Raw genomic sequence first — 16,373 nt, 5'->3', positions numbered from 1 at the left:
AGAAGAATGGGGGGACTCGTTGGAATTCAGAAGAATGGGGGGGACTCGTTGGAATTTAGAAGAATGGGGGGGACTCGTTGGAATTTAGGAGAATGGGGCGGGGGGAATCTCGTTGGAATTTAGAAGAATGGGGGGGACTCATTGGAATTTAGAAGAATGGGGGGGACTCATTGGAATTTAGAAGAATGGGGGGACTCGTTGGAATTTAGAAGAATGGGGGGACTCGTTGGAATTTAGAAGAATGGGGGGACTCGTTGGAATTTAGAAGAATCGGGGGGACTCGTTGGAATTCAGAAGAATGGGGGGGACTCGTTGGAATTTAGAAAAATGGGGGGGACTCGTTGGAATTTAGAAGAATGGGGGGGACTCATTGGAATTTAGAAGAATGGGGGGGACTCGTTAGAATTTAGAAGAATGGGGGGACTCGTTGGAATTCAGAAGAATGAGGGGGACTCGTTGGAATTTAGAAGAATGGGGCAGGGGGAATCTCATTGGAATTCAGAAGAATGAGGGGGACTCGTTGGAATTTAGAAGAATGGGGGGACTCGTTGGAATTTAGAAAAATGGGGGGGACTCGTTGGAATTCAGAAGAATGAGGGGGACTCGTTGGAATTTAGAAGAATGGGGGGGACTCGTTGGAATTTAGAAGAATGGGGCGGGGGGAATCTCGTTGGAATTTAGAAGAATGGGGGGGACTCGTTGGAATTTAGAAGAATGGGGCGGGGGGAATCTCGTTGGAATTTAGAAGAATGGGGGGACTCGTTGGAATTCAGAAGAATGGGGGGGACTCGTTGGAATTTAGAAGAATGGGGCGGGGGGAATCTCGTTGGAATTTAGAAGAATGGGGGGACTCGTTGGAATTCAGAAGAATGGGGGGGACTCGTTGGAATTTAGAAGAATGGGGGGGACTCGTTGGAATTTAGGAGAATGGGGCGGGGGGAATCTCGTTGGAATTTAGAAGAATGGGGGGGACTCATTGGAATTTAGAAGAATGGGGGGGACTCATTGGAATTTAGAAGAATGGGGGGACTCGTTGGAATTTAGAAGAATGGGGGGACTCGTTGGAATTTAGAAGAATGGGGGGACTCGTTGGAATTTAGAAGAATCGGGGGGACTCGTTGGAATTCAGAAGAATGGGGGGGACTCGTTGGAATTTAGAAAAATGGGGGGGACTCGTTGGAATTTAGAAGAATGGGGGGGACTCATTGGAATTTAGAAGAATGGGGGGGACTCGTTAGAATTTAGAAGAATGGGGGGACTCGTTGGAATTCAGAAGAATGAGGGGGACTCGTTGGAATTTAGAAGAATGGGGCAGGGGGAATCTCATTGGAATTCAGAAGAATGAGGGGGACTCGTTGGAATTTAGAAGAATGGGGGGACTCGTTGGAATTTAGAAAAATGGGGGGGACTCGTTGGAATTCAGAAGAATGAGGGGGACTCGTTGGAATTTAGAAGAATGGGGGGGACTCGTTGGAATTTAGAAGAATGGGGCGGGGGGAATCTCGTTGGAATTTAGAAGAATGGGGGGGACTCGTTGGAATTTAGAAGAATGGGGCGGGAGGAATCTCGTTGGAATTCAGAAGAATGGGGGGGACTCGTTGGAATTTAGAAGAATGGGGGGGACTCATTGGAATTTAGAAGAATGGGGCGGGGGGAATCTCATTGGAATTTAGAAGAATGGGGGGGACTCATTGGAATTTAGAAAAATGGGGGGGACTCGTTGGAATTCAGAAGAATGGGGGGGACTCGTTGGAATTCAGAAGAATGGGGGGGACTCATTGGAATTTAGAAAAATGGGGAGGACTCATTGGAATTTAGAAAAATGGGGGGACTCATTGGAATTTAGAAGAATGGGGGGGACTCGTTGGAATTTAGAAGAATGGGGGGACTCGTTGGAATTTAGAAGAATGGGGGGGACTCGTTGGAATTTAGAAGAATGGGGCAGGGGGAATCTCGTTGGAATTTAGAAGAATGGGGGGACTCGTTGGAATTCAGAAGAATGAGGGGGACTCGTTGAAATTTAGAAGAATGGGGCAGGGGGAATCTCGTTGGAATTTAGAAGAATGGGGCGGGGGGAATCTCGTTGAGACCTATGGAATATTGAGAGGCCTAGGTAGAGTGGATGTGGAGAGGATGTTTGCAGATCCAGGACCTGAGAATAGATGACCCTTTAGACCGGGGATGAGGTTCTTGAGCCAGAGGGTATAAATCTGTGGAATTCATCGCTACAGGTGGCTGTGGAGGCCAAGTCATTGGGTGTATTTGAAGCGAAGGCTGACAGGGTCTCGATTCGTCGAGGCATCAAAGGTTACGGGGAGAAGGCGGGAGAACGGGGGTTAGGAGGAATAGTAAATCAGCCAGGATGGAATAGCACTCGATAGGCTGAACAGCCCAATTCTGCTCCTGTGTCCAATGATCAAACAAAGAGGATCTCCAGCACTTCCAACGTGCTTCTATCAAACTACATAAACCACAAGTTATGTGCGGACTGCCCCCAGCACATCCTTGGGTTGTGTTGGCCGTTGAAGAACTCAAAATGATGCAATTCACCGTACATTCTGGCACACACGTGACAGACGGATATGAACCTGCACCCGAAGCCTTTCTTTCTCAACAGGAAGGCATCAGATGTCCATGTGGATTCTTGGGAGAGATCCTGAGGCCCCCCCCCCCCATTGCGTCCCAGCTGTCTACGTGACACGCAAGTCAGGGCAGTATGATATGGAGGGCTCCTCCAACACCCCCCCAACCAAAGCAGCTAATGAACCCAAAGGAACGGCAGAGACGGCAAGCACAGTTTGGCACTAGGAGTTGCCGGTCAGTGTAACTCAACGTGGGACTGCCCCGGGGGCTCCAACTCTGGATTTTTCCCTTCGGGAATTACCCCCAAAGCCTTCCCCGAGCGGGTATAGCAGCAAGGCAGTAGATATGGAATCTGACGGGACAGCTTGCCTGTTCTTCTGGTGGAATGTGTGGGTTCCCCACCTCCCACCGGGAGCTCCAATCTCTTCCCCCAGCCCAAAGGCGAATCGGTCATTGTAAATTCTCCCTGGGTGAATCGGTCATTGTAAATTCTCCCGAGGGTGAATCGGTCACTGTAAATTCTCCCTGGGTGAATCGGTCACTGTAAATTCTCCCTAGGGTGAATCGGTTGATGTAAATTCTCCCTGGGTGAATCGGTCGTTGTAAATTCTCCCTGGGTAAATCGGTTGATGTAAATTCTCCCTGGGTGAATCGGTCGTTGTAAATTCTCCCGAGGGTGAATCGGTCACTGTAAATTCTCCGCAGGGTGAATCCGTCGTTGTAAATTCTCCCTAGGGTGAATCGGTCGATGTAAATTCTCTCCAGGGTGATTCGGTTGATGTAAATTCTCCCTAGGGTGAATCGGTCGATGTAAATTCTCTCTAGGGTGAATCGGTCGCTGTAAATTCTCTCCAGGGTGAATCGGTCATTGTAAATTCTCCCTAGGGTGAATCGATCACTGTAAATTCTCCCTAGGGTGAATCGATCACTGTAAATTCTCCCTAGGGTGAATCGGTCGCTGTAAATTCTCCCTAGGCGAATCGGTCACTGTAAATTCTCCCTGGGTGAATCGGTCACTGTAAATTCTCCCTAGGGTGAATCGGTTGATGTAAATTCTCCCTGGGTGAATCGGTCGTTGTAAATTCTCCCTGGGTGAATCGGTCGTTGTAACTTCTCCCGAGGGTGAATCGGTCACTGTAAATTCTCCGTAGGGTGAATCCGTCGTTGTAAATTCTCCCTAGGGTGAATCGGTCGATGTAAATTCTCTCCAGGGTGAATCGGTTGATGTAAATTCTCCCTAGGGTGAATCGGTCGCTGTAAATTCTCTCCAGGGTGAATCGGTCATTGTAAATTCTCCCTAGGGTGAATCGATCACTGTAAATTCTCCCTAGGGTGAATCGGTCGCTGTAAATTCTCCCTAGGCGAATCGGTCACTGTAAATTCTCCCTGGGTGAATCGGTCACTGTAAATTCTCCCTAGGGTGAATCGATCACTGTAAATTCTCCCTAGGGTGAATCGGTCGTTGTAAATCCTGGCAGGATTGCTTTAAATTTTACTTGTTTATCTAGAGTAACAGCCCTCCCGGCCCTTCAAGACGCCCCGCTCCCGCAACCCTCGACAACCTCCCCCCCCCTCACCCCCGAACCACCCGATTAGCCCTAACCGCACGGCAGGGCAATTTACACCAACCAATTAACACACACGACGCATCTTCAGACCCCAGGCTGAGAGAACAGCGCCGGAATTGAACTCCGGAATGCTCTGAGGCTGCTAACAGTGTCACTTAGACCACTACACTACGGTAGGGTCACTTTACGGCGGTGGCGGTGGTGGGGCTGATGGTGGCCCAGCTCGATCAGGCCAGAAGGGTCTGGACGCGCTGTACCCCTAAACGGCTAGAGATTAAAACCTGAGAGCGCAGGGCAGTCGATCACCAGCGGCCCCTGGACCGGAGTCCGGCACTGGCCCTGGTGCAGCGCCAGCGTCTGAAGGAGTCTAGCCGAGAGGGCACGGCGGAGATTACCTGGACGAAGAGAGGGATGGTGTTGAGCTCAGTGATGACCACCCGGTTGGCCTGATCGCGGGCCAGAATATGCAAGGCCCCGGTGCAGCCCTCCACGATCTCGTCCATCCGCACTCCGTCCTGGGCGGGGCAAAGGGCAGAGGTCAGCATCAACGGTTTCCTTGTACACAGAAACAGCGCTGCTCCCGACAGGTAGTCAAACCGCCCAACGCATCACTGGCACTAGCCTACCCACCATCACGGACATTGAATACAGAAAGGGGCCAGTAACATCATGAAAGATCCCACCCACCCTGCTCACAGACCATCTGTCCCACTCCCGTCACGGAGGAGGCTACATAGCATCCACGCCAGGACCACCAGACTCAAAAACAGTGACTTTCCCCCAAGCAGTGAGGCTGATCAACATATCCACCCACTGACCCACCCCCCAACACCCCCAACCGCCCACCGACCCACCCCTCCACACCCCCAACCGCCCACCGACCCACCTCTCCACACCCCCAATCGCCCACCGACCCACCCCTCCACACCCCCAATCACCCACCGACCCACCCCTCCACACCCCCAACCGCCCACCGACCCACCCCTCCACACCCCCAACCGCCCACCGACCCACCCCTCCACACCCCCAATCACCCACCGACCCACCTCTCCACACCCCCAACCGCCCACCGACCCACCTCTCCACACCCCCAATCGCCCACCGACCCACCCCTCCACACCCCCAATCACCCACTGACCCACCCCTCCACACCCCCAATCACCCACTGCTCCACCCCTCCACACCCCCAATCACCCACTGCTCCACCCCTCCACACCCCCAATCACCCACCCCTCCACACCCCCAATCACCCACTTACCCACCCCTCCGCACCCCCAATCACCCACTGACCCACCCCTCCACACCCCCAATCACCCACTGACCCACCCCTCCACACCCCCAATCACCCACTGACCCACCCCTCCACACTCCCAATCACCCACTGACCCACCCCTCCACACTCCCAATCACCCACCGACCCATCAGATATCACTGTGATGATTGTACGTTCTAGTATCAATTGTTTGGCGACAATAAAGTATAAAGTACAAGTATAAGAACAGGTTGAGTGAACTCGGCCTTTTCCCCTTGGAGCGACAGAGGATGAGAGGTGACCTGATAGAGGTGTACAAGATGATGAGAGGCATTTATCATGTGGATAGTCAGAGGCTTTTTCCCAGGGCTGAAATGGCTAGCACGAGAGGGAATAGTTTTAAGGTGCTTGGAAGTAGGTACAGGGGAGATGTCAGGGGTAAGTTTTTTACTCAGAGAGTGGTGAGTGTGTGGAATGGGCTGCCAGCGACGGTGGTGGAGGTGGATACGATAGGGTCTTTTAAGAGACTCCTGGACAGGTACATGGAGCTCAGAGAAATAGAGGGCTGTGGGTAAAGCCCAGGTAATTTCTAAGCTAAGGCAAGGACATGTTCCGCACAGATTTGTGGGCCGAAGGGCCTGTATTGTGCTGTAGGTTTTCTATGTTCCTTTTGGCAGTATTTGTTTATTTTTTTTAAAAAAAGGTCCATTTAGAAATCGGAGGGGAAAAAGCTGTTCCTGAATCGTTGAATGTGTGTCTTCAGGCTCCTGTACCTCCTCCCTGATGGCAGAGGGGAAGAAGCTGTTCCTGAATCGTTGAGTGTGTGTCTTCAGGCTCCTGTACCTCCTCCCTGATGGCAGAGGGGAAGAAGCTGTTCCTGAATCGCTGAGTGTGTGTCTTCAGGCTCCTGTACCTCCTCCCTGATGGCAGAGGGGAAGAAGCTGTTCCTGAATCGTTGAGTGTGTGTCTTCAGGCTCCTGTACCTCCTCCCTGATGGCAGAGGGAAAGAAACTGTTCCTGAATTGTTGAGTGTGTGTCTTCAGGCTCCTGTACCTCCTCCCTGATGGCAGAGGGGAAGAAGCTGTTCCTGAATCGTTGAGTGTGTGCCTTCAGGCTCCTGTACCTCCTCCCTGATGGCAGAGGGGAAGAAGCTGTTCCTGAATCGTTGAGTGTGTGTCTTCAGGCTCCTGTACCTCCTCCCTGATGGCAGAGGGGAAGAAGCTGTTCCTGAATCGTTGAGTGTGTGTCTTCAGGCTCCTGTACCTCCTCCCTGATGGCAGAGGGGAAGAAGCTGTTCCTGAATCGCTGAGTGTGTGTCTTCAGGCTCCTGTACCTCCTCCCTGATGGCAGCAATGAGAAGAGGGCATGCCCTGGGTGACGACAGTGGGTGGAAGCTTTGATGACGGAAGCCGGCTTTTAAATTCGTCCTGGATGGTTGGGAGAGAAAGGGTCAAGGTGAGGGTGACCGTGACCACCTACCATGTACTGTTGCCCCCCGCCGGGGGCCTGCCGCTGGCTGTCCTGGTGAGCTTTGACCAGCAGCTGGACCAGACGAGAGACGACGTTACTCTCCCGGAGGGCGCTGTGATTACCTGGGCACAGCGCCAGGTTGCGCACAAGTCCTACGGTAGCCTGGATGAGAGAGCGGGAGAAAGATTTAAGTGGAGAAAAAAAATCCCCTGTTCTGAAGGAACGAGGGAGCTGTGCGACCCACGGGGTGGCGGGGGGGGGGGTCCCAAGGCTCTACTTCTCTGACCGCCCCCCCCCCCCACAACTCTGTCCGATTTCTTCCCCAGCACCTCACCACCATGCGGTAGACTGATACACAAATCCGAGATGATCTCCCTCTCCCCCACAAACCCCCGAGAAAGATGTTAATAAAATTGAAAGAGTGCAGAGAAACCTTACAAGGATGTTGCCTTAGTTAAGTCGTTAAATATCCCCTGGAGCGTAGGAGAATGAGGGGGGAGATTTGATAGAGGGTGTAGACTGGATGGACACAAGCAAGCTTCTCGCCCGCTGAGGTTGGGTGGGTCATGGGTTAAGGGTGAAAGGTGAAACGTTTCAAGGGGAACATCTTCCCTCAGAGGGTGGAGAGTGTGTGGAACGAGGTGCCAGCACAAGCGGTGGATGCGATCGCGACCTCAACGTTTGAGAGACACCAGGGTAGGTACGTGGGCAATGGCGAGGTCAATGGGACGAGTCACGGACTAGTGAGCCAAGGGGCCTGTTTCTGTGGCGTGGTGCTCCATGAGGAGAGGTTGAGTGAGCCTGGGCTTTCTTTTTTCATTCCTCACTCTTCAGAGCGGAGGAGGACGAGAGGTTGACTCGAGGGGAGGTGTCCAAGACGATGATTGGCATAGACTGAGTGGACAGTCGGAGACTTTCTCCCCCAAGGTGGAATAATACGTGGAGACAACACTTTACAGGGTTTGGAGGCAAGTATTGGGGAGTTGCCAGAGGTAATATTTTTTTAGATAGAGAGGAGGGGAGGGAGACAGATAGATAGAGAGGGAGATAGATAGATAGATAGATAGATAGATAGATAGATAGATAGATAGATAGATAGAGGGAGGGAGATAGATGGAGGGAGATAGAGGGAGGGAGATAGAGGGAGGGAGATAGATGGAGGGAGATAGATGGAGGGAGATAGATGGAGGGAGATAGATGGAGGGAGGGAGGGAGATAGAGAGGGAGGGAGATAGATAGATAGAGAGGGAGGGAGATAGATAGATAGAGAGGGAGGGAGATAGATAGATAGAGAGGGAGGGAGATAGATAGAGGGAGGGAGGCAGGGAGATAGAGAGGGAGGCAGGGAGATAGAGAGGGAGGCAGGGAGATAGAGAGGGTGGCAGGGAGATAGATAGAGAGGGAGATAGATCGATAGATAGAGAGGGAGGGAGATAGATAGAGAGGGAGGGAGATAGATAGATAGAGAGGGAGGGAGACAGATAGATAGAGAGGGAGGGAGGGAGGGAGACAGATAGATAGAGAGGGAGGGAGACAGATAGATAGAGAGGGAGGGAGGGAGACAGATAGATAGAGAGGGAGGGAGACAGATAGATAGAGAGAGATAGATAGATAGAGAGGGAGGGAGATAGATAGATAGATAGAGAGGGAGGGAGATAGATAGATAGATAGAGAGGGAGGGAGATAGATAGATAGAGAGGGAGGGAGATAGATAGATAGATAGAGAGGGAGGGAGATAGATAGATAGATAGAGAGGGAGGGAGATAGATAGATAGATAGAGAGGGAGGGAGATGGAGGGAGATAGAGAGGGAGGGAGGGAGATAGAGAGGGAGGGAGGGAGATAGAGAGGGAGGGAGGGAGATAGAGAGGGAGGGAGGGAGATAGAGAGGGAGGGAGGGAGAGAGGGAGGGAGGGAGATAGAGAGGGAGGGAGATAGAGAGGGAGGGAGATAGAGAGGGAGGGAGATAGAGAGGGAGGGAGATAGATAGAGAGAGGGAGGGAGATAGATAGAGGGAGGGAGGCAGGGAGATAGAGAGGGAGGCAGGGAGATAGAGAGGGAGGCAGGGAGATAGAGAGGGAGGCAGGGAGATAGATCGATAGATAGAGAGGGAGGGAGATAGATAGATAGAGAGGGAGGGAGACAGATAGATAGAGAGGGAGGGAGACAGATAGATAGAGAGGGAGGGAGACAGATAGATAGAGAGGGAGGGAGACAGATAGATAGATAGAGAGGGAGATAGATAGATAGAGAAAGGGAGGGAGATAGATAGAGAGGGAGGGAGGGAGATAGAGAGGGAGGGAGGGAGATAGAGAGGGAGGGAGATAGAGAGGGAGGGAGATAGAGAGGGAGGGAGATAGAGAGGGAGGGAGATAGATAGAGAGAGGGAGGGAGATAGATAGAGGGAGGGAGGGAGATAGATAGAGGGAGGGAGGCAGGGAGATAGAGAGGGAGGCAGGGAGATAGAGAGGGAGGCAGGGAGATAGAGAGGGAGGCAGGGAGATAGATCGATAGATAGAGAGGGAGGGAGACAGATAGATAGAGAGGGAGGGAGACAGATAGATAGAGAGGGAGGGAGACAGATAGATAGAGAGGGAGGGAGACAGATAGATAGAGAGGGAGGGAGGGAGGGAGACAGATAGATAGAGAGGGAGGGAGACAGATAGATAGAGAGGGAGGGAGGGAGACAGATAGATAGAGAGGGAGGGAGACAGATAGATAGAGAGAGATAGATAGATAGAGAGGGAGGGAGATAGATAGATAGATAGAGAGGGAGGGAGATAGATAGATAGATAGAGAGGGAGGGAGATAGATAGATAGAGAGGGAGGGAGATAGATAGATAGATAGAGAGGGAGGGAGATAGATAGATAGATAGAGAGGGAGGGAGATAGATAGATAGATAGAGAGGGAGGGAGATAGATAGATAGATAGAGAGGGAGGGAGATGGAGGGAGATAGAGAGGGAGGGAGGGAGATAGAGAGGGAGGGAGGGAGATAGAGAGGGAGGGAGGGAGATAGAGAGGGAGGGAGGGAGATAGAGAGGGAGGGAGGGAGATAGAGAGGGAGGGAGATAGAGAGGGAGGGAGATAGAGAGGGAGGGAGATAGATAGAGAGAGAGATAGATAGAGAGAGGGAGGGAGATAGATAGAGGGAGGGAGGCAGGGAGATAGAGAGGGAGGCAGGGAGATAGAGAGGGAGGCAGGGAGATAGATCGATAGATAGAGAGGGAGGGAGATAGATAGATAGAGAGGGAGGGAGACAGATAGATAGAGAGGGAGGGAGACAGATAGATAGAGAGGGAGGGAGACAGATAGATAGAGAGGGAGGGAGACAGATAGATAGAGAGGGAGGGAGACAGATAGATAGAGAGGGAGGGAGACAGATAGATAGATAGAGAGGGAGATAGATAGATAGAGAAAGGGAGGGAGATAGATAGAGAGGGAGGGAGGGAGATAGAGAGGGAGGGAGGGAGATAGAGAGGGAGGGAGATAGAGAGGGAGGGAGATAGAGAGGGAGGGAGATAGATAGAGAGAGGGAGGGAGATAGATAGAGGGAGGGAGGCAGGGAGATAGAGAGGGAGGCAGGGAGATAGAGAGGGAGGCAGGGAGATAGAGAGGGAGGCAGGGAGATAGATCGATAGATAGAGAGGGAGGGAGATAGATAGATAGAGAGGGAGGGAGACAGATAGATAGAGAGGGAGGGAGACAGATAGATAGAGAGGGAGGGAGACAGATAGATAGAGAGGGAGGGAGACAGATAGATAGAGAGGGAGGGAGACAGATAGATAGATAGAGAGGGAGATAGATAGATAGAGAAAGGGAGGGAGATAGATAGAGAGGGAGGGAGGGAGATAGAGAGGGAGGGAGGGAGATAGAGAGGGAGGGAGGGAGATAGAGAGGGAGGGAGGGAGATAGATAGATAGATAGAGAGGGAGGGAGATAGATAGATAGAGAGGGAGGGAGATAGATAGATAGATAGAGAGGGAGGGAGATAGATAGATAGATAGAGAGGGAGGGAGATAGAGAGGGAGGGAGGGAGATAGAGAGGGAGGGAGGGAGATAGAGAGGGAGGGAGGGAGATAGAGAGGGAGGGAGGGAGATAGAGAGGGAGGGAGGGAGATAGAGAGGGAGGGAGGGAGATAGAGGGAGAGAGGGAGATAGAGAGGGAGGGAGATAGAGAGGGAGGGAGGGAGGGAGATAGAGAGGGAGGGAGGGAGGGAGATAGAGAGGGAGGGAGATAGAGAGGGAGGGAGATAGAGAGGGAGGGAGATAGAGAGGGAGGGAGATAGAGAGGGAGGGAGATAGATAGAGAGGGAGGGAGATAGATAGAGAGGGAGGGAGATAGATAGAGAGGGAGGGAGATAGATAGAGAGAGGGAGGGAGATAGATAGAGAGAGGGAGGAGATAGATAGAGGGAGGGAGGGAGATAGATAGAGGGAGGGAGGCAGGGAGATAGAGAGGGAGGCAGGGAGATAGAGAGGGAGGCAGGGAGATAGATCGATAGATAGAGAGGGAGGGAGATAGATAGATAGAGAGGGAGGGAGACAGATAGATAGAGAGGGAGGGAGACAGATAGAGAGGGAGGGAGACAGATAGATAGAGAGGGAGGGAGACAGATAGATAGAGAGGGAGGGAGACAGATAGATAGAGAGGGAGGGAGACAGATAGATAGATAGAGAGGGAGATAGATAGATAGAGAAAGGGAGGGAGATAGATAGAGAGGGAGGGAGGGAGATAGAGAGGGAGGGAGGGAGATAGAGAGGGAGGGAGGGAGATAGAGAGGGAGGGAGGGAGATAGAGAGGGAGGGAGGGAGATAGATAGATAGATAGAGAGGGAGGGAGATAGATAGATAGAGAGGGAGGGAGATAGATAGATAGATAGAGAGGGAGGGAGATAGATAGATAGATAGAGAGGGAGGGAGATAGATAGATAGATAGAGAGGGAGGGAGATAGATAGAGAGGGAGGGAGATAGAGAGGGAGGGAGGGAGATAGAGAGGGAGGGAGGGAGATAGAGAGGGAGGGAGGGAGATAGAGAGGGAGGGAGGGAGATAGAGAGGGAGGGAGGGAGATAGAGAGGGAGGGAGGGAGATAGAGGGAGAGAGGGAGATAGAGAGGGAGGGAGGGAGGGAGATAGAGAGGGAGGGAGATAGAGAGGGAGGGAGATAGAGAGGGAGGGAGATAGAGAGGGAGAGGGAGGGAGATAGATAGAGGGAGGGAGGCAGGGAGATAGAGAGGGAGGCAGGGAGATAGAGAGGGAGGCAGGGAGATAGAGAGGGAGGCAGGGAGATAGAGAGGGAGGCAGGGAGATAGATCGATAGATAGAGAGGGAGGGAGATAAATAGATAGAGAGGGAGGGAGACAGATAGATAGAGAGGGAGGGAGACAGATAGATAGAGAGGGAGGGAGACAGATAGATAGAGAGGGAGGGAGACAGATAGACAGATAGATAGATAGAGAAAGGGAGGGAGATAGATAGAGAGAGAGAGGGAGGGAGATAGATAGAGAGAGAGAGGGAGGGAGATAGAGAGGGAGGGAGATAGAGAGGGAGGGAGATAGAGAGGGAGGGAGATGGAGATAGAGAGGGAGGAGATAGAGAGGGAGGGAGATGGAGATAGAGAGGGAGGGAGATAGAGAGGGAGGGAGATAGAGAGGGAGGGAGATAGAGAGGGAGGGAGATAGAGAGGGAGGGAGATAGAGAGGGAGGGAGATAGAGAGGGAGGGAGATAGAGAGGGAGGGAGATAGAGGGAGGGAGATAGAGGGAGGGAGATAGAGGGAGGGAGATAGATAGAGAGGGAGATAGATAGAGAGGGAGATAGATAGAGAGGGAGATAGATAGAGAGGGAGATAGATAGAGAGGGAGATAGATAGAGAGGGAGGGAGATAGAGAGGGAGGGAGATAGAGAGGGAGGGAGATAGAGAGGGAGGGAGATAGAGAGGGAGGGAGAGAGATAGAGAGGGAGGGAGAGAGATAGATAGAGAGGGAGAGAGATAGATAGAGAGGGAGAGAGATAGATAGAGAGGGAGAGAGATAGATAGAGAGGGAGAGAGATAGATAGAGAGGGAGAGAGATAGATTGAGAGGGAGAGAGATAGATTGAGAGAGAGAGAATGAGAGAGAGAATGAGAGAGAGAGAATGAGAGAGAGAGAATGAGAGAGAGAGAATGAGAGAGAGAGAATGAGAGAGAGAGAGAGAGAGAGAGAGAAAATGAGAGACAGAGAGAGAGAGAATGAGAGAGAGAGAAAGAATGAGAGAGAGGAACAGCAGGTACATTAGGGACATTTAAAAGATTCTTACAAGGGGCAGGATGGATGTGAGAAGAACAGGAACAGAATCAGGCCATTCGGCCCATCGATTCTGCTCCGCCATTTCATCATGGCTGATCCATTCCCCGCTCCCCCACCCAGCTCAACCCAGTTCTCTCTCCGACGAGAGACAAGAAAGATTTCAGTAAGATCGGAAGAGTTACGGGGTCAAGGTTAGATACAGCCAGGAGTTTATTACCCGGAGCGTAGGAGAATGAGGGGTGCGGATCAGATAAACGCAAATAGGCATTTTCTTCTCCCTCCCCTCACTGAGGTTGGGTGGGACTACTTCGAGAGGTTCTGGGTTAAGGGTGAAAGGTGAAATGTTTACGGGGAACATGTGGGGGGGGGGGACAGAAGAAAGATCTTCACTCGGGAGGGTGGTGAGAGCAGGGTAGGAGATGCCCAGCGGGAAGTGCTGGACGCTGGTACGACTTCAAGATTTAAGAGAAGTTTGGATAAGTACAACGGCGGGAGGGCTATGGGCAAGGTCAATGCCAGTAGGCAGATTAAGAGCCCAGTAGGGACTAGACAGGCCGAAGGGCCTGTCTCTGGGGCTGTAGTGCTCTACGACTCTGAAGGGAATTGGGCTCGCTTTTTATTTTAGAGAGCAGGCCCCTCCCCTGCCCCAACAAGCCTCTCCCCCCCAACCAACTACACCATAGTCCTTTCGTCCCAGTTAACATCGGAGAATGCGCACGATACTCAACCTGAAACTAGTTCTTCGCAGACATCCACACACACAAAAAAAAACAGGAGAGCACGATCACAGGGCCGACTAACCGGAACGTCATCGGACCATGGGGGGAGACCGGAGCACTCGGGGGTGGGCTGGGGGGAGGCGGGTGGGGGAACCCAAGCGGCTGGCGGGGAGGAACGCACAAATTTCTCACAGCGGATTACAGGAATTGAAATCTGATCTCGGTGCCCCCACCCCCACCCACCGGGGCTTTAAGAGCATCACGCGAACCGCGACTCTGCCGTGGAGGAAGAGAGGCAAACTCGATTTAAGCAGACACGATGGGCCCAGCGGACAGTCAGAGTCTTTATCCCCAGGAAGGGACGTAATTTTAAGGCGATTGGAGGAAAATATGGGTGGGGGGGGATGTCAGTTGGGCCTTGGGGCAGTATGGCAGCTTAGTAGTTAGCGCAACGCTTTATAGCGCCCGCGGCCAGGGTTCAAATGCCGCCACTGCCCGTAAGGAGGTCGTACGTTCCCCCAGTGGCTGTCCGCCCCTTGAAGTTTTCCTTCCCCTTCCCACGCTATGGGATCCCCTCCGAGTCCTCCGGTTTCCTCCCACCCTCCCACAGCGTGCCGGGATAGCGGGACGTGACTGGACGGGGCGGGCCCGAATCGCAATCACCTTGATCAGCGGCCAGTGGAAGGGCTGGTTCAGCAGCCCCACCACGGTGGGGATGCCATAGTTGATCCGTACGTCGTTCTGTGCCACCTCCGCCTCCGGGTGCCGGCTGGTGAGGTGGCGGAGGGCGCAGACGGTGGGCTCCATGATGTCCTCCTTCTCGCCCGCCCGCAGCATGGTGTGGACCAGGGCCACGATGCCCCGGGCCTGGCACACCACCATCTTGTTGCGCGAGTTGTTGCAGGTCAGGTTGGAGAGGATGCCCGTGGCACAGGTCAGCACGTTGATGTCGTCGGACGCCAGGAGCTGGACCATGCTGGTGAGGAGGGGGTCCAGCCCTTCCTGCGAGCGAGACGACATGACACATTGAAACAGCCAAAAGAGGGGATGAGGATAAGGGGAAGGGGGAAGGTGATTGTGATAAGGGGAAGGGGGGGAAGGGGGGGGAGGGGGGTGAGGGGGGTGAGGGGGGTGAGGGGGGTGAGGGGGGTGAGGGGGGGTGAGGGGGGTGAGGGGGGTGAGGGGGGTGAGGGGGAAGGGGGAAGGGGGAGGGGGGAAGGGGGAAGGGGGAAGGGGGAAGGGGGGAAGGGGGGAAGGGGGGAAGGGGGGAAGGGGGGAAGGGGGGAAGGGGGGAAGGGGGGAAGGGGGGAAGGGGGGAAGGGGGGAAGGGGGGGAAAGGGGGAGGGGGGAAGGTGATTGTGATAAGGGGAAGGGGGGGAAAGGGGGAGGGGGGAAGGTGATTGTGATAAGGGGAAGGGGGGGAAGGGGGGGAGGGGGGGAGGGGGGGAGGGGGGGAGGGGGGAAGGGGGGGAGGGGGGAAGGGGGGAAGGGGGGAAGGGGGAGGGGGGGGAAGGGGGGAAGGGGGGAAGGTGATTGTGATAAGGGGAAGGGGGGAAGGGGGGGAGGGGGGGAGGGGGGAGGGGGGAAGGGGGGAAGGGGGGAAGGGGGGAAGGGGGGAAGGGGGGAAGGGGGGAAGGGGGGAAGGGGGGAAGGGGGGAAGGGGGGAAGGGGGGAAGGGGGGGAAAGGGGGAGGGGGGAAGGTGATTGTGATAAGGGGAAGGGGAGGGGGGAAGGGGGGAGGGGGGAGGGGGGAGGGACACAGGAGAAGCCGCAAAGGTGGGTTACTGGAGTGCCCGATACGGACAGCAAGCTGTTGCCCATGCAATGGGCTGCCCTTCTCCACGCAGCTGATGAACCCAAAGGAATGGCAGAGACCGCTACAGTTTGGCACCAGGAGTTGCCAGTCAGCGTTGAACTCAATGTAGGGTCTCCCACTCCGGATATTCCCCCTTGGAGGTTCACTCCTGAAGCCTTCCCTGTGAGTGGGTGTAGTCACAAGGCAGCGGGAGGTTTGAGATCAGAGTTTTCCTTCTCCTGGATGAGCTGCCAACCGCGGCTGACTAGCCCCGTCCGCCCGGAGCGACTGGTTTTAAGGCGCCAGTGACCCACCTTTGCCCCTTCTCCTGTCAGTAGACACGGTTCCACTGGGTTTAGTAGCTAAGCCACACGCGAAGGCCGGGAGCTGGACTTGGTTGTCAGAGGCTGTTTGAGACGCACGCCGTTGGGAGCGTTTAGTAGGTAGTGGGAGCTCGTCCCCACTCCCACCCCCGGCTTGACAATCATTTTTTTTTCCCTTCACCACTGATGTTATTGAATGAATAATGGCCTCACGAACACTACCTCAAGACTTTTTCTCTCTTTTTGCACTACTTTATAATTATATATATTTTATGGTAATTAATAGCTTTCTATTGTAAAGTATTGTAAAGCACTGCTGCCACGAAAGAACAAATGGTACAGCATATCCCGGTGATAGCTGTGTGGTCTGAAAGAGG

At 53.4% G+C, this 16,373-nt stretch overlaps 1 protein-coding gene across 1 annotated transcript in view; it reads right to left on the bottom strand.

Moving 5' to 3' along the window:
* LOC140193104 (catenin beta-1-like) overlaps positions 1-14,898 on the bottom strand; it is a gene marked incomplete at its 3' end in the record, with an annotated part of 31,347 nt that extends 16,449 nt beyond the window's left edge. The window contains exons 1-3 of the mRNA XM_072250506.1: positions 14,542-14,898; positions 6,883-7,035; positions 4,547-4,666 (exon numbers count right to left, since the gene is read on the bottom strand). Coding sequence (XP_072106607.1) covers positions 4,547-4,666; positions 6,883-7,035; positions 14,542-14,898 — 630 coding nt within the window. The remainder of the gene's footprint in view (positions 1-4,546; positions 4,667-6,882; positions 7,036-14,541) is intronic.
* Positions 14,899-16,373: the final 1,475 nt, after the last annotated feature.

The sequence above is a fragment of the Mobula birostris genome, unplaced genomic scaffold (genome assembly GCF_030028105.1).
Source record: "Mobula birostris isolate sMobBir1 unplaced genomic scaffold, sMobBir1.hap1 scaffold_3820, whole genome shotgun sequence".
NCBI classification, from domain to species: Eukaryota; Metazoa; Chordata; class Chondrichthyes; order Myliobatiformes; family Myliobatidae; genus Mobula; species Mobula birostris.
Note: the sequence above shows the minus strand (reverse complement) of the source record. Positions and strands in the feature narration are given on the sequence as shown.